This window comes from Homarus americanus, unplaced genomic scaffold (genome assembly GCF_018991925.1).
Source record: "Homarus americanus isolate GMGI-L3 unplaced genomic scaffold, GMGI_Hamer_2.0 scaffold39675, whole genome shotgun sequence".
In the NCBI taxonomy this organism is placed as follows: domain Eukaryota; kingdom Metazoa; phylum Arthropoda; class Malacostraca; order Decapoda; family Nephropidae; genus Homarus; species Homarus americanus.
The window spans coordinates 18,165,954-18,186,293 of record NW_024736071.1 but is presented as its reverse complement, the minus strand read 5'-3'; the positions used below and the strand labels follow the sequence as shown (position 1 = coordinate 18,186,293).

At 34.9% G+C, this 20,340-nt stretch overlaps 1 protein-coding gene across 1 annotated transcript; it reads right to left on the bottom strand.

The window, feature by feature from the left end:
* Window positions 1–1,595: 1,595 nt before the first annotated feature.
* LOC121871858 (Golgi phosphoprotein 3 homolog sauron-like) lies at window positions 1,596–16,848 on the bottom strand. The gene is made up of 6 exons (XM_042374416.1): window positions 16,544–16,848; window positions 12,268–12,399; window positions 5,538–5,652; window positions 5,010–5,185; window positions 3,221–3,358; window positions 1,596–2,181 (listed from the first exon to the last, which is right to left on the bottom strand). The coding sequence occupies exons 1-6, from the start codon at window positions 16,736–16,738 to the stop codon at window positions 2,071–2,073; spliced, it is 867 nt and encodes a 288-aa protein (XP_042230350.1). The 5' UTR covers window positions 16,739–16,848; the 3' UTR covers window positions 1,596–2,070.
* Between the last annotated feature and the right edge of the window lie 3,492 nt (window positions 16,849–20,340).

Below are 20,340 nucleotides of genomic sequence, written 5' to 3'. Positions count from 1 at the left end.
AACCTTTAGCACCAACTTGGCTGTTCCATCAGTTAATATTATGAGGGGACCACAATCAACACTTTCAATTTTAACAGCTTGTCAGTTGGTATGGAATGCAAATGTTTCCTATGTAAATCCCAACATAAAGAACTGCTCAAGTTTGCAAAATTGAAAATGACTGTATGGTCACACATTGTTAATATTGCTATTATATATATATATATATATATATATATATATATATATATATATATATATATATATATATATATATATATATATATATATATATATATATATATATATATATATATATATGAAGAGAAACATTCAACTTGATTGGCAAATTTCAACAAAGAAGAGACACTCCAATGGCCCATTTTCCAATTTACATAATGGAAAACTTAGCTTTATGGAAGAATATATGGGAAATGAAATTTGCTAATCCTCTCACAACTACATACCGACAATGGAGTTATACAAAAAAAAGATAAACATGACACAGCAGCACCCTCTTGTGGAAAGATGATGAGAATGACAGTGAAAAAAAAGATGCTATGGACAACCATCTTAATTTTTATTTGTTTTCTGTTTTCTCTATCACAATAACTAATCAACAAATGCTGCTAATAACTCTGTATACAGTTTTACAGTATATACCATCACCATTTCTATCAATATTCTTTAATAATAAAAAAAGCAAAATAATGGTAGAGGATAAAAAGCTTACAATAGCTAAATTCACCCTTAAGCTCCTGGCATGGTAGTGGTGCAGGGGTAATACCATGGAATTCAAAACTGATGTCAATTAGAAATTTTTATATTACAAAATTAAACAAAATACAATACAAATTATATTAAAAAACACATCTGCTACAAAACACAGGCAGTAGATACAATTATGACAATAATGAATACATCTTCATCAATTCAAATTAGGCATAATTATCAAGGTATATCTAATAATTCCTGATCTTTGTGCCTCCAACACTTCTAAAGATCCAGATCATGCATTTACAGATAATATGATACCCCCACACCACGACATGTAGGCTTGGGTTGTATACAGTTACTGTAACTAGACTAAGCATCACACCTCTGCCTACATGCTATCTCTATATGTAAAACAAATAATGCCTTGACAAATAGGATATACGGTACTCTGACATGAAGTACAAATTATTGTATAATATTCTAAAATTAATAATTATACAACAAACTCAACTTTAAAACTATTATATAAAATATACCAATTTTGTGTGTAGAGATAATTTGGAGTGCCACCACACATTTATAAATGTAGAGACTCATTTGATCACGTCATCACTGCTATCAATTTTGGTGGATCAAAATGAAACACATGCTAACATAAGTTAAACAAAGATAATGTTGAAAAAATACTAAACCAAATCAGAAATGCCCTGAACTAGCTGGAATATATATATATATATATATATATATATATATATATATATATATATATATATATATATATATATATATATATATATATATATATATATATATATATATATATATATATATATATATATATATATATATATATATATATATATATATATATATATATATATATATATATATATATATATATATATATATATATATATATATAATACACTCACTCACTCACTCACTCACTCACTCTCACACACACACAGACTACCATATGCTAAATATTGAAAAGGTTTAAGCCATCATCTATCTATGTTAAGAGGTTATGTGTTTGCTCTATCCCCTATTAAATGGACAGGCAATAAGGATAACAACAATAACCTACTTACTTGGTAGATCATCCTCATACAACTGTTATTTCTTCATAAACTATTAAGGATGTGGTATGGTAAAGTCATGAGCAACCTTCACCTAATGCATAATCCTACACCTTTCATGTCAAAACTTTGGAAAAGTAATAAGAGTGTGGATTACACGAAGGAAAAATTCAAATCATGATATATCACATAGCATGTAAATAAATATGATACTAATATTTCCCAAACCATGTTCATCAGAATCATCACAGGCACTAATATATTGTTCCTCCATTTCAACCTTGACACACAAGATTTATTTAATGAATGCTGCAAACACTGACCACATTAAGTCATTGGCATTGGGTTTTGCAGCTTCCACATCCAAGTCAAGATCCAAGAGGTCTCGTACACGTTTCATGGCAACCTAATAATGAAAACAGTAATAATATTAATACTGTACATTAATATTAATCAAACATATAAGATGTTAACATGCAGGTATTAATCTTTACGCCCCGGGTTAGGGTGCTGCTGGCAGTACCCCAAACCCCGCGCGGAGATATATCGCGAAAAAAAATCTAATTTAAAAAAATAAAAAATTAACGTCACCCGGGGCCTAAGGGTCAAGAGAATTATAAATGTTTAATAGGAGAGGAATCATCATAATGAATAAAGGTCTTGGAAAACACAAGATGAATAACAATACAGTAATTTTTTATTTATTGGTATTATTTTTTATCTATTGCTCACGTAATAAATATTTATTGGTACACTGTTTATTATTTTATCTTATTCCTCACAGGAGTTGGTAACTTTATTTGCCTAAAATTTACCCCAAAATATACTTGCATAGGTTGTAATATGCATACCGGTATTATTTTTCCTTTTTCTTTAAACCTAAGTTTCGGGTGTTCGGAATTTTTTAGAGTCTGACACTGGTTTGGTCCCAAGCTAGTGAGGTTCAACCTGAATTCTGAAAAGAAAATTGCCCAAACAATGCTTGCTAGCATCTAAGATTTTATTTTTGAGAGTCTGGGAATTGTAAATAATATTTTGCTTGCCTAAATTTTCTGACTCTATGCCCTATGTAACAGAATACTAAAGAAAAGTTTGTATACTGATGGCAAATAATATTAACATAAAGCTTTTATACCATTTTATCTATCGAGGTTTTAATTTCCCTATACAATATACTTAAACTACTTGACAGAGTACGTATTCTGATTTTCCAGAGCACAGTACAGCATTTTAGGGCTTTGTATGACAGAAGGTACTGGTTTGTACAGAATATGTAAATTTTGTATTACAGGTCAATGGGATATCGATTGCCAAAGCATGAACTGAGAATCAGCAGAAAATCCAAATATCAATGTACTGCATTCAGTTCTCTCTCTCATTCAACCATTCCCTGCCACTCACAAATATCTTTTGAACACCACTTCCACAAACTAAATACTTCTTACCTCATAGTCATCATCAGACAGAGGAGCAAAGGCATTTTCTAAGACATCAGATGCATGTGCGAGATAAATGAGTGAAAGTACCCGCCGGTCCATCCTCTGGGGGTCACCTACCCACCGACTCAACACACTGTCCTGGACCTGAGTTCAAGAAAGGCATGAAAATTATAAACAGACAAGGGACTTTTCATCCTTACATGACATGATCTGATCACAAGGGATGTAGAATCTTGAAGTTGAAACCCCAAAGAGAATTCACTTTTATATCCCCCCAAATTTCTTTCATCTCATTCCCTATTTTCCTTCATAAATCTGCTCATCCTGTTACAGGTTGACAATCCCTTTTCCAAAATCCTTGGGGCGAGAGGCATTTCGTAATTTTTCGGTTTTCAGAATGTTTTTTTTTTCTTTGAATGTGTATTAGCCCACCCGGGCACAAGTCACTGACCTACATTGGGGCCTGGGGGGCAAAAATATAATAATAATTATAATAATGATAATTCACAGGTATAGGTCATGTTTCTCACTTTTTATCTTTTTTCATTTTTGTGTTTTATTATTATTATTAATATTTTTATAATACAGTACTGTATTATTGTTATTATTATTATTATTATTATAAATTTTATTATTATATTTTAATATTATTATTGTTATCATTATTATTTTATTTTGGTGTATTTTTTAATAAAATTTTTTATTTACTATGAATAATTATTATTATTATTATAATTATTGTTATTATTATAATTAGTATTACTACCGGTATTACATTTTTGCCCCCCAGGCCCCGATGTGGATCAGTGATCTATGCCTGGGTGGGCTAATCCCTGCTTCTTAAAAAAAAAAAAAAAAAACGGTTTTCAGAGCTTTTCGGTTTGCGGATAAAGGGTTGTCAACCTGTACTGAACAAACAGTTGCTAGTACAAAAATTTACACTACAGTGTCCATTTACAAATCTTGAAGCTAAGTGCAGCATAATTTTCATAACCAACCACAGATAAGGATATAACTTGAAGGCCAATGTGTGGGTCTGTCATACTTGACCTTCATACAATTACACCTTATTTTTTAGCACCCGAAAAAAAAGGATGCCCACCACATTTCACACCCATTAAAAAAAAAAAAAAAATTGGCTGAACATTTCTCTGGTGCATCCCCAGCTTTGCCTTTTTTGATTGACATGGATCTCTCTCTCCATAAAATTCTCAATCCACCTATTATTTTCCCTCATTCAGCAAACATGTTGTTCAACCTTCATATATCAGACATCTACTTCCATATACTGTACTGTACCTGAAACACTCCATTTCATCCATTCCATTTCCATTCAATCTAATGTTAATTTTTATCTTACTTCTCTTATCATTTTCATTAATTTTCTTTTCCTCACATTCACTATCATCTTTCCCCAAGTATAAACTCTTCCAAACTCAATCACTTGTGAAAAACTCACAAGAGTAGTGCCATCTGAAAACAGCCATTGACTCACTTCCCATTTACATTTCAAATTATTATTCACCAAACTTGCACCTTTCTGAATCATTCTTGCTTTCACCACTATGAAAATATAAAAGAATCAAGGGAACATTACATATCCTTGACAGAATCTTACTTTCACTAGGGAACAGTTCACTCTTCCAGACAAACTCTAACAAATACTTTACCCTCCCTGTAAAAATGCTGGGTAGCATTAAGCAACTTCCCATTTCCACCCTACCCTGCTGTTCTATCTACTCTTATCATAAGCTTTTCCTGAATCTATAAATGCTGTAAATGAAAATGAAAATACCTTTTTCACAAGTTTCGTCTTAGTGACATTATCTGTAAGAGGATGTGTGGTCATGTCGAATACAAGAAAGTTTTGTTTTTCAGTTGTAAGGACCCCCTTCTCCACCATGTTCTTGGCTAGCCGTTCTCGCACATTGCGCAGCTGATAACGCAATTTGAGTGGGTTCCAAGATTCCCCTGTAATAAGGCCAAACAGCACACCAAGTCAGACAGCATTAATTTTGATATATATCACATATCTTAACATATTTACACTAAAGCAAATCCTGTTCAAATTATATGAACCTGTATCTATCACTCTACTGCTCTCTTGGCTCTAATATTCAAAAGCATGGTCACCCACAAGAAATTACCTATCACCTTATTCACTGCAAACTGAAACCATGATATTAACACACTGTTCAGTGTGGTGTACAAGTACCATGGTGTTGGTATGCAGTAAAGATGGGCTAAATGGTTCTTGACAAAGTGCTAGGTATTAACAGTATTTATCTGTTCAATAAAACTGTTTATCAACCTGTTTACTTACCAGAAAGAAATTCAATCCAAGATTGTACAGTCTCTGGTGGATCTGTTTCTTTTATGTGTTTTAGTGCTTCGTCCAATAACACATCTCCAGTTGGCTGGTCAGATCGCAATATTACCTAGAAAAAAATTAGGGTTTATCAACAATATAGTCACTCCATTTATCCTCAAACTCAATAATACAGTACAGTCGACCCTCGTTAATTCGGACCCCTTTAATCCGGATTTCGGATAATTCGGACAAAATCTGAACGAACTTTTTTCTTTTTTTTTTTAGGAATATTACCTACGCGGACCTTAAGCTAAAATGCTGGTCCACCCACTGCTGGGATAAAACACCAGCATCATTTTGGTTAAATTTAACATCTCCACCACTAGTGTGGGGGGGGGATGCAACTTTAGCTTCAGACATGAAAAATATTTACCATTTACTGCCAGTAAACAATGGAAACGTAAAATATGTACCAATTAGTAATGAAAAGTTGTGCAGTTCCTTCAGCAAATGAAGCTCACCAAACTTACAATAGGCTAAATTACCTTACAACGTGTTTTCAGTAGTCTATGTTGAAGTTCTTAGCATAGGCTAACTTATCATATCATATACGGTATCACAGTACTCATTGATCTACAAAAAATACCGGTAATAAAAACCTTTTCGATATTTCACACGTAATATAATACCCGGTAATCTACTTCAACCTCCTACCTATTGTTTACAACGACGCATGATGCACCACCAGCTGTTGAGTATCAATCAGCTAGACGGTACACGTGTTTTTCGAATCGTTTTCAGTTAAAAGACTGTTACATCACACGTATATTTTACCTAAACTGCGCCTGAATGAATATATTCTCGGAAATAAATAGTAGTTTTGCTGAAACGTGATGTATTTTAATGTAAAATAGGATAAAATACATGACGAAAACAAAAGATTTTACCTAACCTTCCAATGTTCAAGAGAAGTTACTCGTTTTTTTAAGAGTTTTTGGTTAAAATACTGTTATATTACAATGGTATTCTATTAATACTGTGCTTGATATAATACATTCACGGAAATGTAATATTTTTGCTGAAATTACATACGTATTACAGTGGAAAGTGCGATAAAATCGTGATGAAAACAATGACTTTCGCTTTTGTTCGTTCAAAAGATGTTACCGTAATCGCTTTTCGATTGGTTTTCAGTTAAAAAAACCGTTGTATTACAATAATATTCTATCCTAATTGACTTGAATAAATACTACGATACCATATTTCTGAATATTTTCATTAAAATCCATTCAAATCATTTTCCTTGTCATCGTCTGCAGCCCCAAACAGCTTCTCCCAGTCCTCTCCTTGAACAGGGCTAGAGGGTACGTGTTTTTCGAATCGTTTTCAGTTAAAAAACTGTTACATCACACGTATATTTTACCTAAACTGCGCCTGAATGAATATATTCTCAGAAATAAATAGTAGGTTTGCTGAAACGTGATGTATTTCAAGGTAAAATAGGATAAAATACATGACGAAAGCAAAAGACTTTACCTAAGCTTTCGATGTTCTTGAGATGTTATTCGTTTTTTTACTAGTTTTCGGTTAAAATACTGTTATATTACAATGATATTCTATTCATACTGTGCTTGATATAATACATTCACGGAAATGTAATATTTTTGCTGAAATTACTTACGTATTACAGTGGAAAGTGGGATAAAATCGTGACGAAAACAATGACTTTGAAATATAATGCGATATTAACCCCTAAATCGGTTAATTCGGACAATCGGCTAAAACGGACACCCTCCCCCCCCTATTAGTCCGAATTAACGAGGGTCGACTGTACTAGTTATAAACAAAGGGTAATGAAGTGAGCTGAACTTTATTTGTATATACAGGTACTTGAAGTTAGGACAGAAAAATAACTTGACATAGAAAGACCAAGAGTTTGATGAGATGCTTCAGCAGAAGTTGCTCAATAAGTTCTCAGTCAATCAATAGCAACTGGCACTGAGTGAGCAACATGATGCAGTTACAATTCTGGATATACATTCTAGGTCATAATAATAAAAAGTAAAATAAAAATAAATAATTGATCTTGTTGCACTATTAAAGAAACAACCTACACTCACTTGAGGCATCTTTTATGGTTAGATTTTGAACAAAAAGAACAAGGAATAGATGATGTATAGTTTGTCTTCTTCTGTAATTAATGGGATAAACTAAAAGATGCATGTGGAAAGGATGCCTGAAGATATGATGGCAAAGGTAGTGGGAGACACCCTTCATCATGAGAGGGAAACATGGAGCATACCTCAAGAAGAAAGAGAATTGTGGAGGGAATATAAAGAACAAGGGAAAATGAAATTTGTAGTGATAAGGTGGCTGGGAGTCTCCTCTTACTGTCAACCCCTAAGAATGGAGGTTCTAGGGAAGTGAGGTAAAAAAAAAAAGCTCCAGAGGAGGGAGGCTAAAAAGAAAAAGATACTAGTAAGAATAGAAGAAAGCAACTGGTATAATTCCTGCTCCCTGATTCTTTCTTAACCTATACCGTACAATAAAACAGGACTAAAATACTAAATGGCAAAATGGCTAATTCTCAGCAGATATGTTTTACTTGATGCTGGGAGTAATATAGTTTATCACTTAATGCAAATGTTGCAACCAATATAATTTTAATCTTATCACAAACTTATTAACCGTATCTTTACTATTAACCCATTGAGGAATGGGTTATATTGCCAAAGGCGAGTGTTAAAATATAAAAAACACACATAGAAGTGGGAGGTATGGGTATCCCTCATTATCCGAATTAGTTAGTTTCCTTGAAAGTCATTTGGTTATGGAATACAGTATGTTATAATAACCCCATTATAAGCTGATTTGGTGAAAGTGCTCTCTCCAGGAACACAGTGTATGGTGCATCTCCCTCTCACCACAGAGTTATAATCATCATATCATTTACAATAATATCATTACATCATTCATTTACAATAATATCATTACATCATTCATTTACAATAATATCATTACATTATTCATTTACAATAATATCATTACATTATTCATTTACAATAATATCATTACATCATTCATTTACAATAATATCATTACAGTACATCATTATTGTACAGTATTATGAAACTCATACTAAATAACAAAACACCCATCATTAATCTCGCATTGTCTGGCAACTTACTGAACTACCACTCCATCTATCATGAAGGAGGGAGGGGAGGTAGTGGTGTTTGGTCTCCCGGTCCTTCTGGATCCTTGGCTACAACAATGCCTGGATACAAATTTTGGATTGTGACTGTAAATGTTGGAATGCATACACCCCTAATTACAGTACATTAATTCTTATGGGGAAAAATTCCTCGCCACAAAATGTTTCACTATAAGTTGAGTTTCCCTGGAAAACTTCCCCAACATATAATGAAGACCCCCTTGTAGAGTACACAGTATTACCTCTCAATACCAAAATAATGGGTGAGCAGTCAGTTCGGTATTGGGAGGTTTTCAGTGTAAGGAGTTTTCAGTATAAAAAAACTAAAAAAAAAACTTGTCCAATTGTTCAGTATACAGTACTGTGTATGAAGTAGTTTGGTATTTTTAGTCCAGATAAATTGTCACAATATTGGATCTTTTTTCTTACCTGTACTATATATGAAATATAGTTTGGTAACACAAGATTTTAATAAATACTAAATATCATACATTGTACATAAAAACACAATAACACAGATAATGTACAAAAAATAGTTCTATATTACATAAACAGCTCCTTCCCTGGCTGCTGGTTGGACAGCTGTTCATCTATGTAAACAGAACACCGGGAATTTAATGACACAATAACTCATCTGGGGTCGAGCGTGTGACTTTATTAACCTGGCATCAAATGAACCTAACTAATATGGGAATTATGGTAATATTGCATACTGTTGTTTTAAGGGGGGTAGCAGGACAGGATGGCAGTAGGGGAATTTTCCGTTCAGTCCAGCCAGCAACCCGCCTTTCCTACCGGCTCTCCATCAGAGGCTTGTCTCCAGATTGGTTGCCTGTGTGCCCCAGGGGTCTGTATATTCGGAGCTAAGCTCTTTAAATGCTGGCCATCATTAGTGGAAATTAGCGGGAAGGACAGCAGCCAACATCAGTGGAAGATTCATGTTCATTGCATCCCATTTTTTGCACAAATAGGGGCAGAGTAGGGAATCCTTAACTGCCATTTAAGGGCTGAGAATGGAAGAGACTAGAAGTGGCTGTTGTCATTTAATGTAAACTAGTGTAAAAGATGCACTTTGGCAGTAAAAATCCAAGATCCAATTACCGTTTAAATGGCACAGTACTTAAGAAACTTGACATGAAAAAGACCTTGGAATACATGTCTCATGTGATCTGAAATCAGCATACCTAGTCCATGTTGCAAGTAAGGCCGATAGTGCACTCAGGATAATAAATAAAAGCTTTATTTTTATAAATAAATAAATATTTGTACCACCGTATTTGAAACTAGTGAGACTCAGCAGTGACTATGCAATTTAATGCTGGTTACCTTATCTTGCCAAAGATATTGATTTACTGGAAAATGTGCAACAAAGATTAACAAAACAAGTCCTAAAGTTAGCAAATTTGCCCTATCTAGACACATGCAAATCCTTGGGCCTACAGACACCACAAACAAGGAAGGAGAGAAATGGATACGGACACATACAGTGGGGTATGCTATAACGAACGGATCCTACTCCGAATATTCCTATAACGAACGGTTTTACCTATAAAATTGAGAATGCTATAACGAACGCAACTCCTACAACGAACGCGGACGAATACGGGACTATTTCGCCTGGCGCATGAATATTGTTGTACCGCGACCCACAACAAGAGCGTCAGGCGCCATCTTTGTCTCATTGTGTAGCCAGTGCACCACTGTTATTGTTGAAATTTCGTCTTTTGATGTGGAAATTCGCGTTATTTGTATAACTATTTTGTTATACAAGTATACAATTGTAACAATGAGTCGTCCAAAGCGGGTGAGAAAGCTAATAACCCTTGAAACTAAGAAAGAAATTATAAAGAAACGTGAGAATGGAAGAAGCATTGCGAAACTTAGTGATGAATATGGGATGGCTAAATCGACTATATGTACGATTTTGAAGAATAAAGAGGAGTTAAAAACTGTGCAAGTGGCTAAGGGAATCTTTAGACTTAGCAAAGCAAAGTGTAATGTGATTGAAGAGATGGAAAATTTATTCTTAGTGTGGATAAAGGAGAAAGAAATGGCAGGTGGTAACATAAGTGAAGCTATAATTTGTGAGAAGGCCAGACAATTGTTTGAGGACCTTAAAGCCAAGACTCCCAGTGGAAGTGATAGTGATGTGCCAGTGTTTAGGGGTACCTGCATGCTGAATAACACTAAGGTAAGATAAAGTACCGTATTTTTTACATTTACCACAGAATTTTTTCAGTGTTAAGTGGTTGTATTTGGGGGCCTGGAACGGATTAATCCTATAATGATCGAATGCTATAACGAACGAGGTTCTGGAACCAATTACGTTCGTTAAAGCATACCCCACTGTATTTCTTAAAAATTTTCATATGCAGTTTCAAGTTAGTTAAACTTGATCATTGGAGAAAGACTGTAAAAGGAAACTGGTTTGCCATAAGGCCCATAAGCCCCTACAATGCTTCTCTGATGGGGTTGAACTCACTCCAAAAAGCATTTTTACAGAGGGTTCCGATAAATTGCAAAATGAACACCACGACTCCTGTTGTCTCGATAGGGTTGTCAAAAATCCTTCGTCCATTGTCATATTGCCTCACACAAAATCATAAAGATACAATTTGTAGCAAGTGTATTTTATAACAGCACCTTCTATTGCCATATTTAAATTGAGATATGGCATTTATTTTGGCATAGTGTATGTCCAAATCATTTTCCTGGAGGTAAGGACATTAAAAGATTTCTTCTTATTTTCCCACTAATTATTACTAGATAAACAACATTCCTAAAACATAAAAATAGATTTATAAAATATGGAAGCAGGAGAAAAATTTAAAGCCTAACTAGTCAGTTTCTGAAGGTTAAAATAGCCTTGGATGAACCTTACTGGGTTGTGAGTACTGTAGCTTGCTGTTGCAAGCATTAGTAATTTAAATTTGGTTTGTTTTAACGCCTATATAAATTACCTAAGTTTCTGTTATTACATAATTGAATAAAAAATTCTTTTGTTCATTGTTACATTTTTGCAGGTACTGTACAAGAGCTACAGAAATTTTGTAAGAGAATTTCTATGCAAATTATTTGTAATATAACTGTACATGAAATTTTTAATTTGCATTCCATTACTAATAAATACATCATATAAATGTATAATGCAACAGTGACATCACCAAGAGATACAGAAGCAAAAATTACATATTATCAACATACAGTACAGCACAGTACTTTTATCACTCATATCAAAGTAGCTCTGTTTAATGAGGGTAGACAACATTAAACATCGTGGTGCAGTCCTCCCATGCTTCAGGTTGTGCTGCACTGTTTGATTCAAATCCGAGGTAGAATGGGTACAGTATCTACACACTTCCCCAAATGGGAAAGCCACAAAGCTTCACTGTTCTATGAACTTTCATGTGAATGGGTTGAAGACATTCTTGCTGTTAGTCTATTACACACTAGTATCCTCACTGAAATTGTAGTTACACATTAAACAAATTTCAAAACAATAGATTTTTATTACTGTTATTAGCTTACCTTACGGTTTAGAAGGGACTTGCGTCGTAACCCAGCCTTTTCCAGTTCCACTCTACCTCTTAGTGCCAGTTCTATCAAGATGCACCCACGAAGACCTGATGATATGCAATCATTCCAGAAACTTGTGTATCCCTGCAGTAGAACAAATGTATATAGTGACTCAACAATACAAGCTTTAACAAAAAAAAAATTTATTTTATTATCAACAATATCATTTCCATTCATACAAATTTAATTTCATGAAGTTAATATTCAAGAAATAATAAACAAAAATAAATCGACAGCTGAAATTCTCAAATAAATATTGACATCATTGAAACTATCCAATTATAACTTCCAATGTTTGTGAATACTTGTACTGTACAGTATAAGAATATGAAACTAGGACTGATACACTTCCATACAGGTGTGACTCCTGGTTCATCAAGCACCAGTGATAAAGTCGAGACGAGACCGACCCAGAAAGCGTTCGTAATTTTAGCTTTTATGGATCACCTGAAGATTAGCCCCAAGTCCTGTATTCACTGAAGCTTCACCCCTCAGCTTAACCGACCTGAACTTTTACCACCTTGAAACTATTTGGAGGGGATAATACTGTATTTAGATGCTCCACAAGGCTAAAATTGCAAATGGTCTCATTTCTTGGGGTCAATCTCAACTGCATCACTGCTGAGCACGAGTAAATTTCTTGGTCTTTATTTATCCACGAGGCAGCTGATATATTTCTATAACATACAAACCACTAATACTGTTTGGTGATAACTGGATATACTGTAGTGTGATTTCACATTCTAAATTAGGTGAAAGAGAATACAGTATAGGAATACACCCCCCAAAAAACAATGATCTTATCCCAGTCTGTTGGAAATAAAGTTTTTTCAATTGAAACACTACAGGTTTTGGGTTTAGGAAACACATGATAGATCCGAGAAATATCATTTTATGGTGAAAGGAAGAAAAAGATGGCTTGTAAGGTATCCTCTCTGAAATCCCAGGCAGTGCCATCCTTGTCCTAATTTTATTTTAATGAATCATTTCACCACTTACCAGCTTATTGGCATTTGGACAGTTGGTCTGCTCTTTGTTACTTTGTTATGAACTTTATTATCCAGTGTTAGTACAGGAAGAAACCAGAGTCCAGAGTACAGGTTGCATTTAATTTTTTTTTAAATACTGTACCATTTTAGATAACTGAAACTTTCAGCTAACTGAAGGTCATTATAAAAAAAACAAATATTTCACTAAGCACGAAATAAATACTGTACTGTATGATATTTATAAACTACAGTAATAAAGAATATATGTATAACTGAAATTAAACTAATGTAAGTTACACATAAATAAGTTTAATACCGTAACAATAAAAAAAACAAGCACAGTACAGTACAGCTATTTATTTATGCACCTACTACTGTACAATTAAAAGATTTGGAAGTGTAGGCTGCTGACTCCGGAGTGAATCATAGGTAACTGCTGTACCTGCATACTATATAATTAAATGCCTTGACTAAAAAAAAGTAATAAAAAATAAATCTGGATTTTCCAAGTTTTCGAATACCCGATGCTAAGAATTTTTTGGTGCAACCTGTATCCGGAGAAAACCTGCAATGTGTTTTTTTTTGTTACAGCCGCACAGAATAACAGCCTTCCTATGTTTGTCCCACACCAGAACTCGAACTCAGGACCATTGGTCAGAGATACTCACATAACAAGTACAGTACCGGTATATAAAAACTTTCTTCCATGAATCAAATAATGGTTGTCTTACGATAAAAAATTTTCTAAGTACTTAATAGGTTAGCAACAAAAATACTGTACCGTAAATATGATTTAGCTGGTGCTTTGAGAAGTTTGGTTGCAAAAGAATACTGTAGTAAAGTACAGAATTACATAATTTCTTTAATACTGTATTGAAACTACAGAACAGAACTACTGTATACTACCATTTAGGGCAGTCTATTCCAGGTTAACAACAGATTATTTTCTTGAGGATTTTTAGTACAGTACAATGTTTGTTTTAAAGCATAGAATTAGATTTACCATATTTGAACATTAAAAAAAGAGGACACTCCACCAAGCGAAGGGGTCTTTTGACACAAATTGTATAACTAAGCACTCCTGTGCTGCCTCAACCCCTCCTGTAAGCAGAAACACAGGAACAGTGGATTGGCCATATCAACCGCCTACGGTAAGTTCCTCCCACTAGCCTCACGGGCTGGCAGATGCATCTCTAAGGGTGCAATTTGGGTATGAATCACTTTACCTCACGTTTATTAAAATGGAAAACCATTCCTATCACCGACGCAACCTGCGTCAAAAGACTGATGGGGTGAGATTTCCAACCATTGCCAGAGGTACCAGAGGGTTAATGTTATATAATGTGTTATATGTGCTGCAGTAAAATCGTCCTCTGATTTGCTGTCTTGGTTTACAAAATAATCTGTCAATTTTCCTGATGAGCTCTCTCCTCAAACTGCTTTCTTGTGCTTGTCTTAGTCCCCATGAGTTTGTAAATAATTTGAGCTGTTATTTGTCACAGAGACGTAAGTAAACACCCAGCTTCTCATTCTTTTCTACCACTTCAAAGACACTTGAATTTTCTCTTTAGGGTACTGTGTTATTATTGTTTTGGTGATCCAGCAAATTTTAGGATTTAAAGTTTTGGTTAGATTAGAATAGGTTAGGTTAGGTTGAAATTATGTTTTTCCGATGGTTTTTGGTGTGTTTTGAATGATTGTGACCTTAATTTCTATCGCAAATTACTACTTTTTGTGATCTTCCCCCACCCATAACCCCTGGTTCTCAAGGGGGGCTCCCCATTATCGCTGGATAAGGAGGGTGTGGTAGCTCAAAAAGTAGCGATTTGCTATAGAAATGAAGGTCACAATCATTCAAAACACACCAAAAACCACCGGAAAAACATAATTTCAACTTCCAAATAGTAGGTGGATGACTGAAATGATAATTTTACCGTCTTTAGTTTTGTAGCAAATTTATAGTTTTATTTTGGCATTGTGTTAAGGGATTAAAAAAAAAAATCAAACACGGGTCTCTTGAAGACACGTTAATGTGCACATTACGCACTCGGATAAGAAATTGAAATTAGTGTCGTGGCTGAGCCAGGAGAGGTTTTGGAAAATTGGATCTGTCTAGGACAAAAACTGAACAGTGCAGTGAAATAGACAACTCCAGGACCAATAATCAACACACATTCTCCCCCTTGAATGATCGACACTATTTACCCCCAAGAATCAAGGAGTAGTTTATTCCTAATTTTAAATGATGGACAATTTTGCATCGAAAACCCATGGGGAAATATAATAAGGGAAAAATCCTGGACATTTTAATATACTACAAAATTCCTCCCAGACAGAGATTTAGGTACCAAACAGGAGGACACGTCCGGGAACATATGGATGTATGGTAACCATAATAGAATACAATTTCAGTACAGCAAGGGAAAAAGTACTTTGAATTTACCTAAGAAATGATAAGTAGGCAACAACCTTTACTTCTTGGGAAATTAAGTTCTGAAACTGTCAGATTTCCATGGGAACGAAACACTAAATCCTGCCAAAAATTCATATTGCTCAGTGGTTCATTCCTTTTACTATCAGAAAATGTATAACACTTAGTTTTATATTGTTAAAGTGTCGTAGGCATGGAAACCTGGGCCTACTCACTACATAAAATGTAGGAATGCATGGTAAATTTTCCTTGATCTAAAACTAGATCTGCTTTTAATGCATTAAAACAAATATTTCAGAAAAAAAATCCCAGTAAACATGTGTACCATTATTAACATGAATATACCCTAAACTATATATTTTTTTTTTTACAAACTAAGGACCATAAAAATGCCCCTGCAATGAAAAATACATTTCTAAGGCAATTAAGAAAAAAATCACAACCTACAGCTGATGCAGCTGTTTAAAAATTTCCTCTCAACCACAACTTTTGTATACAAGGCTAAAGTGTGAAGTTTCGAGTAGTCTCAAGCAGTTTTCAGAAGCCATTGCATTACATGATAACATATCTACGACATGTAAGCAATTCTCTTTTAGTTCCACGGTAGACAGTAAGCAGAACATCACACAGTAGGCAGGTAGATGTGCGTCCTAATTTTGACAGGTGAATCGGCCACGTCGGTACATTGACCAGCAACCCTCAGGGCCAGCTGCCAACTTGCGCTAATAACTCCCAAATATACAACCAAATTCTCTCTATTATTTTCTTAAATTGTTGCGTAAATACTCAGAGATAATCCTTGACTCACTTCTTTATCTTTGAGCCCCAGTAAAAGCACTTCTTCCATTAGTGTAAGTCTTGTTTCCTTGGAGTCCCCGTCGTCCAGATCGTCGTCTCCACTAGAATGTCTTCTCTTCTCATCATCACTGTCGTTTTGGTTATTCTTCTCGTCTTTTTCTTTTTGTACGTTCCTTCGCTGGATAAGCCCGTCTGGTCTATTCATCTTATCAGGCTTCCATATATTCACAAAATACTGAAAATTGAGAGTCGCCAAGTGCCAACTCGACACTCGCTCTACACAACACAGTAAACACTGAGCCAGCGACCTTTATACGCATGCTCTGTTAACAGTCTATTTTATTGCTTATTTTCAAATTTTCATTGACATCGTATGGTTATTTACATATCAAAATTTATATATAATTTATTCATATTAATTCTAGCCGATGGAAAAAAACATTTAAAGTGGTTTGTGTACAAAACAAGAAATGTAGGCGTAAGTATGAACATAGAGAACGAGATTCGTGGGAAGTTCCACAACCATTTTCTTTTATTTCTTCAGAAACTCTTGCATTTCACATAATATAAAGTTTTACTAAAACACAAATATATGAAATGGACTATTTTAACTCACAAGCATATCAGTGTTAAGTGAAATTTAATATATCACGTTCATGTCGAGAGAGGAAGGTAGTTTATTTAAGTGTGGTCACTAATATAAAAGTAAAAGTAAAAAAGTAATAACGCTGATATTACCAGACCACAATCTCAGATGTTCATACTGTACTGTACTAAAATTTTCCTCGGAAAAAGGACTTCAAGTGATCAAGCCACTTTTCTCGCTTGGATGAGGGCAAAGCTTCCTGTCGATAATGGTGAATTACATTACCGCCATAGTTACCAGCGAAAACAATCGTTTTTATTTGCTAATTATTTTTACTTTTATCCTCTTCGCCACTGATCGGCTTGTTAGCCGCTTGGGCGATCGGTCACGTCTCTTTTCATTTATAATCTTCACCAAAAGATCGGCTCGCTAGCCGCCCGGGCGATCGGTCACGTCTCTGTCACGCACTGTTGGCAAATACTGGGCATGCACCGGCTCCTGAACGTACCTGAACCCACTCCAGTGTTGGTCAAGTCTTCTCTTGAGATAAAGATAAAGAATATCAGACTCACTCAAGGAAATGCGAGGAGATTGAAGATGATGACAAAGGGCATAATTATAGGAAAATATACAGAAAGATTAAACAAATGAACCAGAAAAGGGTAATAAATGGTTCGGAACCATTAAAAGGAAAGACAATAAGTTCCTGCAGTGGAGAGATACAAAACTTGGGAGGATTCTTAAAAAAACAAAAAACAGCCAGAGAACGTTTCAAGTTGATGACTATAGGCATCTACACTCAGATATGACTTCAATATGAGGACGTACTCTGATGTTTGTATAACCTCTACTCTGAACTAGATTACTGCCATATGTCATTATGCTTCATGTTAACTTTTTATGTCACCGTTCTTTTTTTTAATTTACTTTGCTTTTGTTGTCTCAAACTTAAGTGTAAATACAGTTATAATTTAATCTTGCCCCTACCTGTATTCATTCACCCATTCACACCCTCCTAATTCTAATCTCTCTTCCTCCCTCGTTCATTCTCTCCTTCCCTCGCATCTTACTTTCCATCATTCCTTCTCTCTTTCTGTCCCACCATCCTCTCCCTAATAGCACTCTCCTTCACTTACACGCTCCTCTACTTCCCCCACTCCTTCTCTCCGACATTTTACCCACATGAATCAGACCTACAGGTATATATACTGTCAATGAATATGATGTATTTCTTTGTGTACGAACCTCTGTCCTGCATGACAGTGAACAGTGACATCACCCACATGAATGTGATTTATATACTGTATATATATATATATATATATATATATATATATATATATATACATATATATATATATATATATATATATATATATATATATATATATATATATATATATATATATATATATATATATATATATATATATATATATATATATATATATATATATATATATATATATATATATATATATATATATATATATATATATATATATATACCTGTACTGTTAATGAATATGATGCATTTCTTTGTGTATGAACCTCTGTCCTGCGTGGCAGTGAGAAGTGATACCACCCTCAGTGTCAAGACCTGACTGAATTACTCAGAATAAGCCAACTGTACTCCAAGCTTTTTTAATAAATTTGTTAAACTAGACTAAAAAACGACATTATACTTTTCCCTTATCTCCCCCCCTCTCTCTCTTATATCCTACTTTCTCTCTCCCATACGTTCTCTCCTTCCATTACACTATCAATCCTTATTCCTTCACAACCTTAACCTCCTTCCCTCACATTCTACCCTCCCTCCATTGCACTTTACCTTCCATTCCTTCCTTCCCTCACATCTTACCCTTCTTCCCTTACACATTAGCCCTCCCTCCTCCACACCCTACCCTCTCATCTTCCCCCAATTCTTCTCTTTCCCTCTCCCTCTCTCCTAACCTTAGTGACTGTCTGTACTCATTGCAATTTATTTCAGTTTCAGTAATGACTTAGAGTACTGTACACAAAGCCCCCTTCCTTCTTCCTTCATCTCCAGCCTATCAAAACTCCTGCTGTGTCAACGTCAACATTTACAGGATGGCAGACCTTAGGTGAAGGTGGGTGGTGACGCAGACGAACAGGTGTATGTGTGTTGTGTGTGTGATTATACACCTGTGCCATGTGTGTGTGTGTGTGTGTGTGTGTATGTGGTTATACACCTGTGCCATGTGTGTGTGTGTGTGTGTGTGTGTACACATCATTGTCAATCAATAGTTACGTTCTCAACCGTACATACCTAAAATAGTGACTGTTGACTGTGGCACATCAATTTGATCACATCACAATTCAGCAGAGAGAGAGATAGATACATGGTTTAGCTACCAGAACGAACTACAGTAGTTTGGCTTACAGCCGACAGGTAGGAAACAGCTGTAAACACACTAAACACAGGTGCACACACACACACACCTAACCTAGCCTAAGCTATAGCTTATTCTACCGCCCTACCTTAACTTAATCTACCGCCCTACCCTAACTTAATCTAACCTAACCTAGCCAAAACGATAACTTATTCTACCGCCCCTACCCTAACTTAATCTAACCTAACGTAATCAAACTTAATCTAACTTAGCCTAACCTACCTTAGTCTAACCTAATCTACCCTTATCTAACCTAACCTAATCCTCCCAGGTACCGTTCAAGTGGTTAATCTTCAGCTGGTGAAGTGAGCTGGGGTATCTAATCTTCAGCTGTAAGAATATCATTTAAGAATTAGACCCTGAGAGAGAGAGAGAGAGAGAGAGAGAGAGAGAGGTTTAATATGAATACCTGTATGGTTGTGCCAGGGCTGAGTTGTGTCACCTTCGCTGTTCAGAATATTCATGCATTGGCCACGTCTAAAACGAGGTTTGGTTAGGTAAAATTTAGATTTAATTAGATTAACGTTAGGTTTAGGTAGCTAAATTAAACCAGGTAAGTTTAGTTTAATTTAGGTTAGATTATGTTAGTTAGGTTAAGTTATGTTAGGTTAAGGTAAGACTAAATTGGTTTGGATTAGGTTAGATTAGATGACGTTACGGTAAGTAAAGCTAGATTAGATTGTTTAGTTTAAGTTAGACCAGATTAGGTTAGGTTAGGTTTGGCATAATTAAGTAGGGTTATGTTTAGGTAAAGCTAGATTAGATTAGGTTAGGTTTAGATTAGGTCAGATTAAGTTAAGTTAGGTT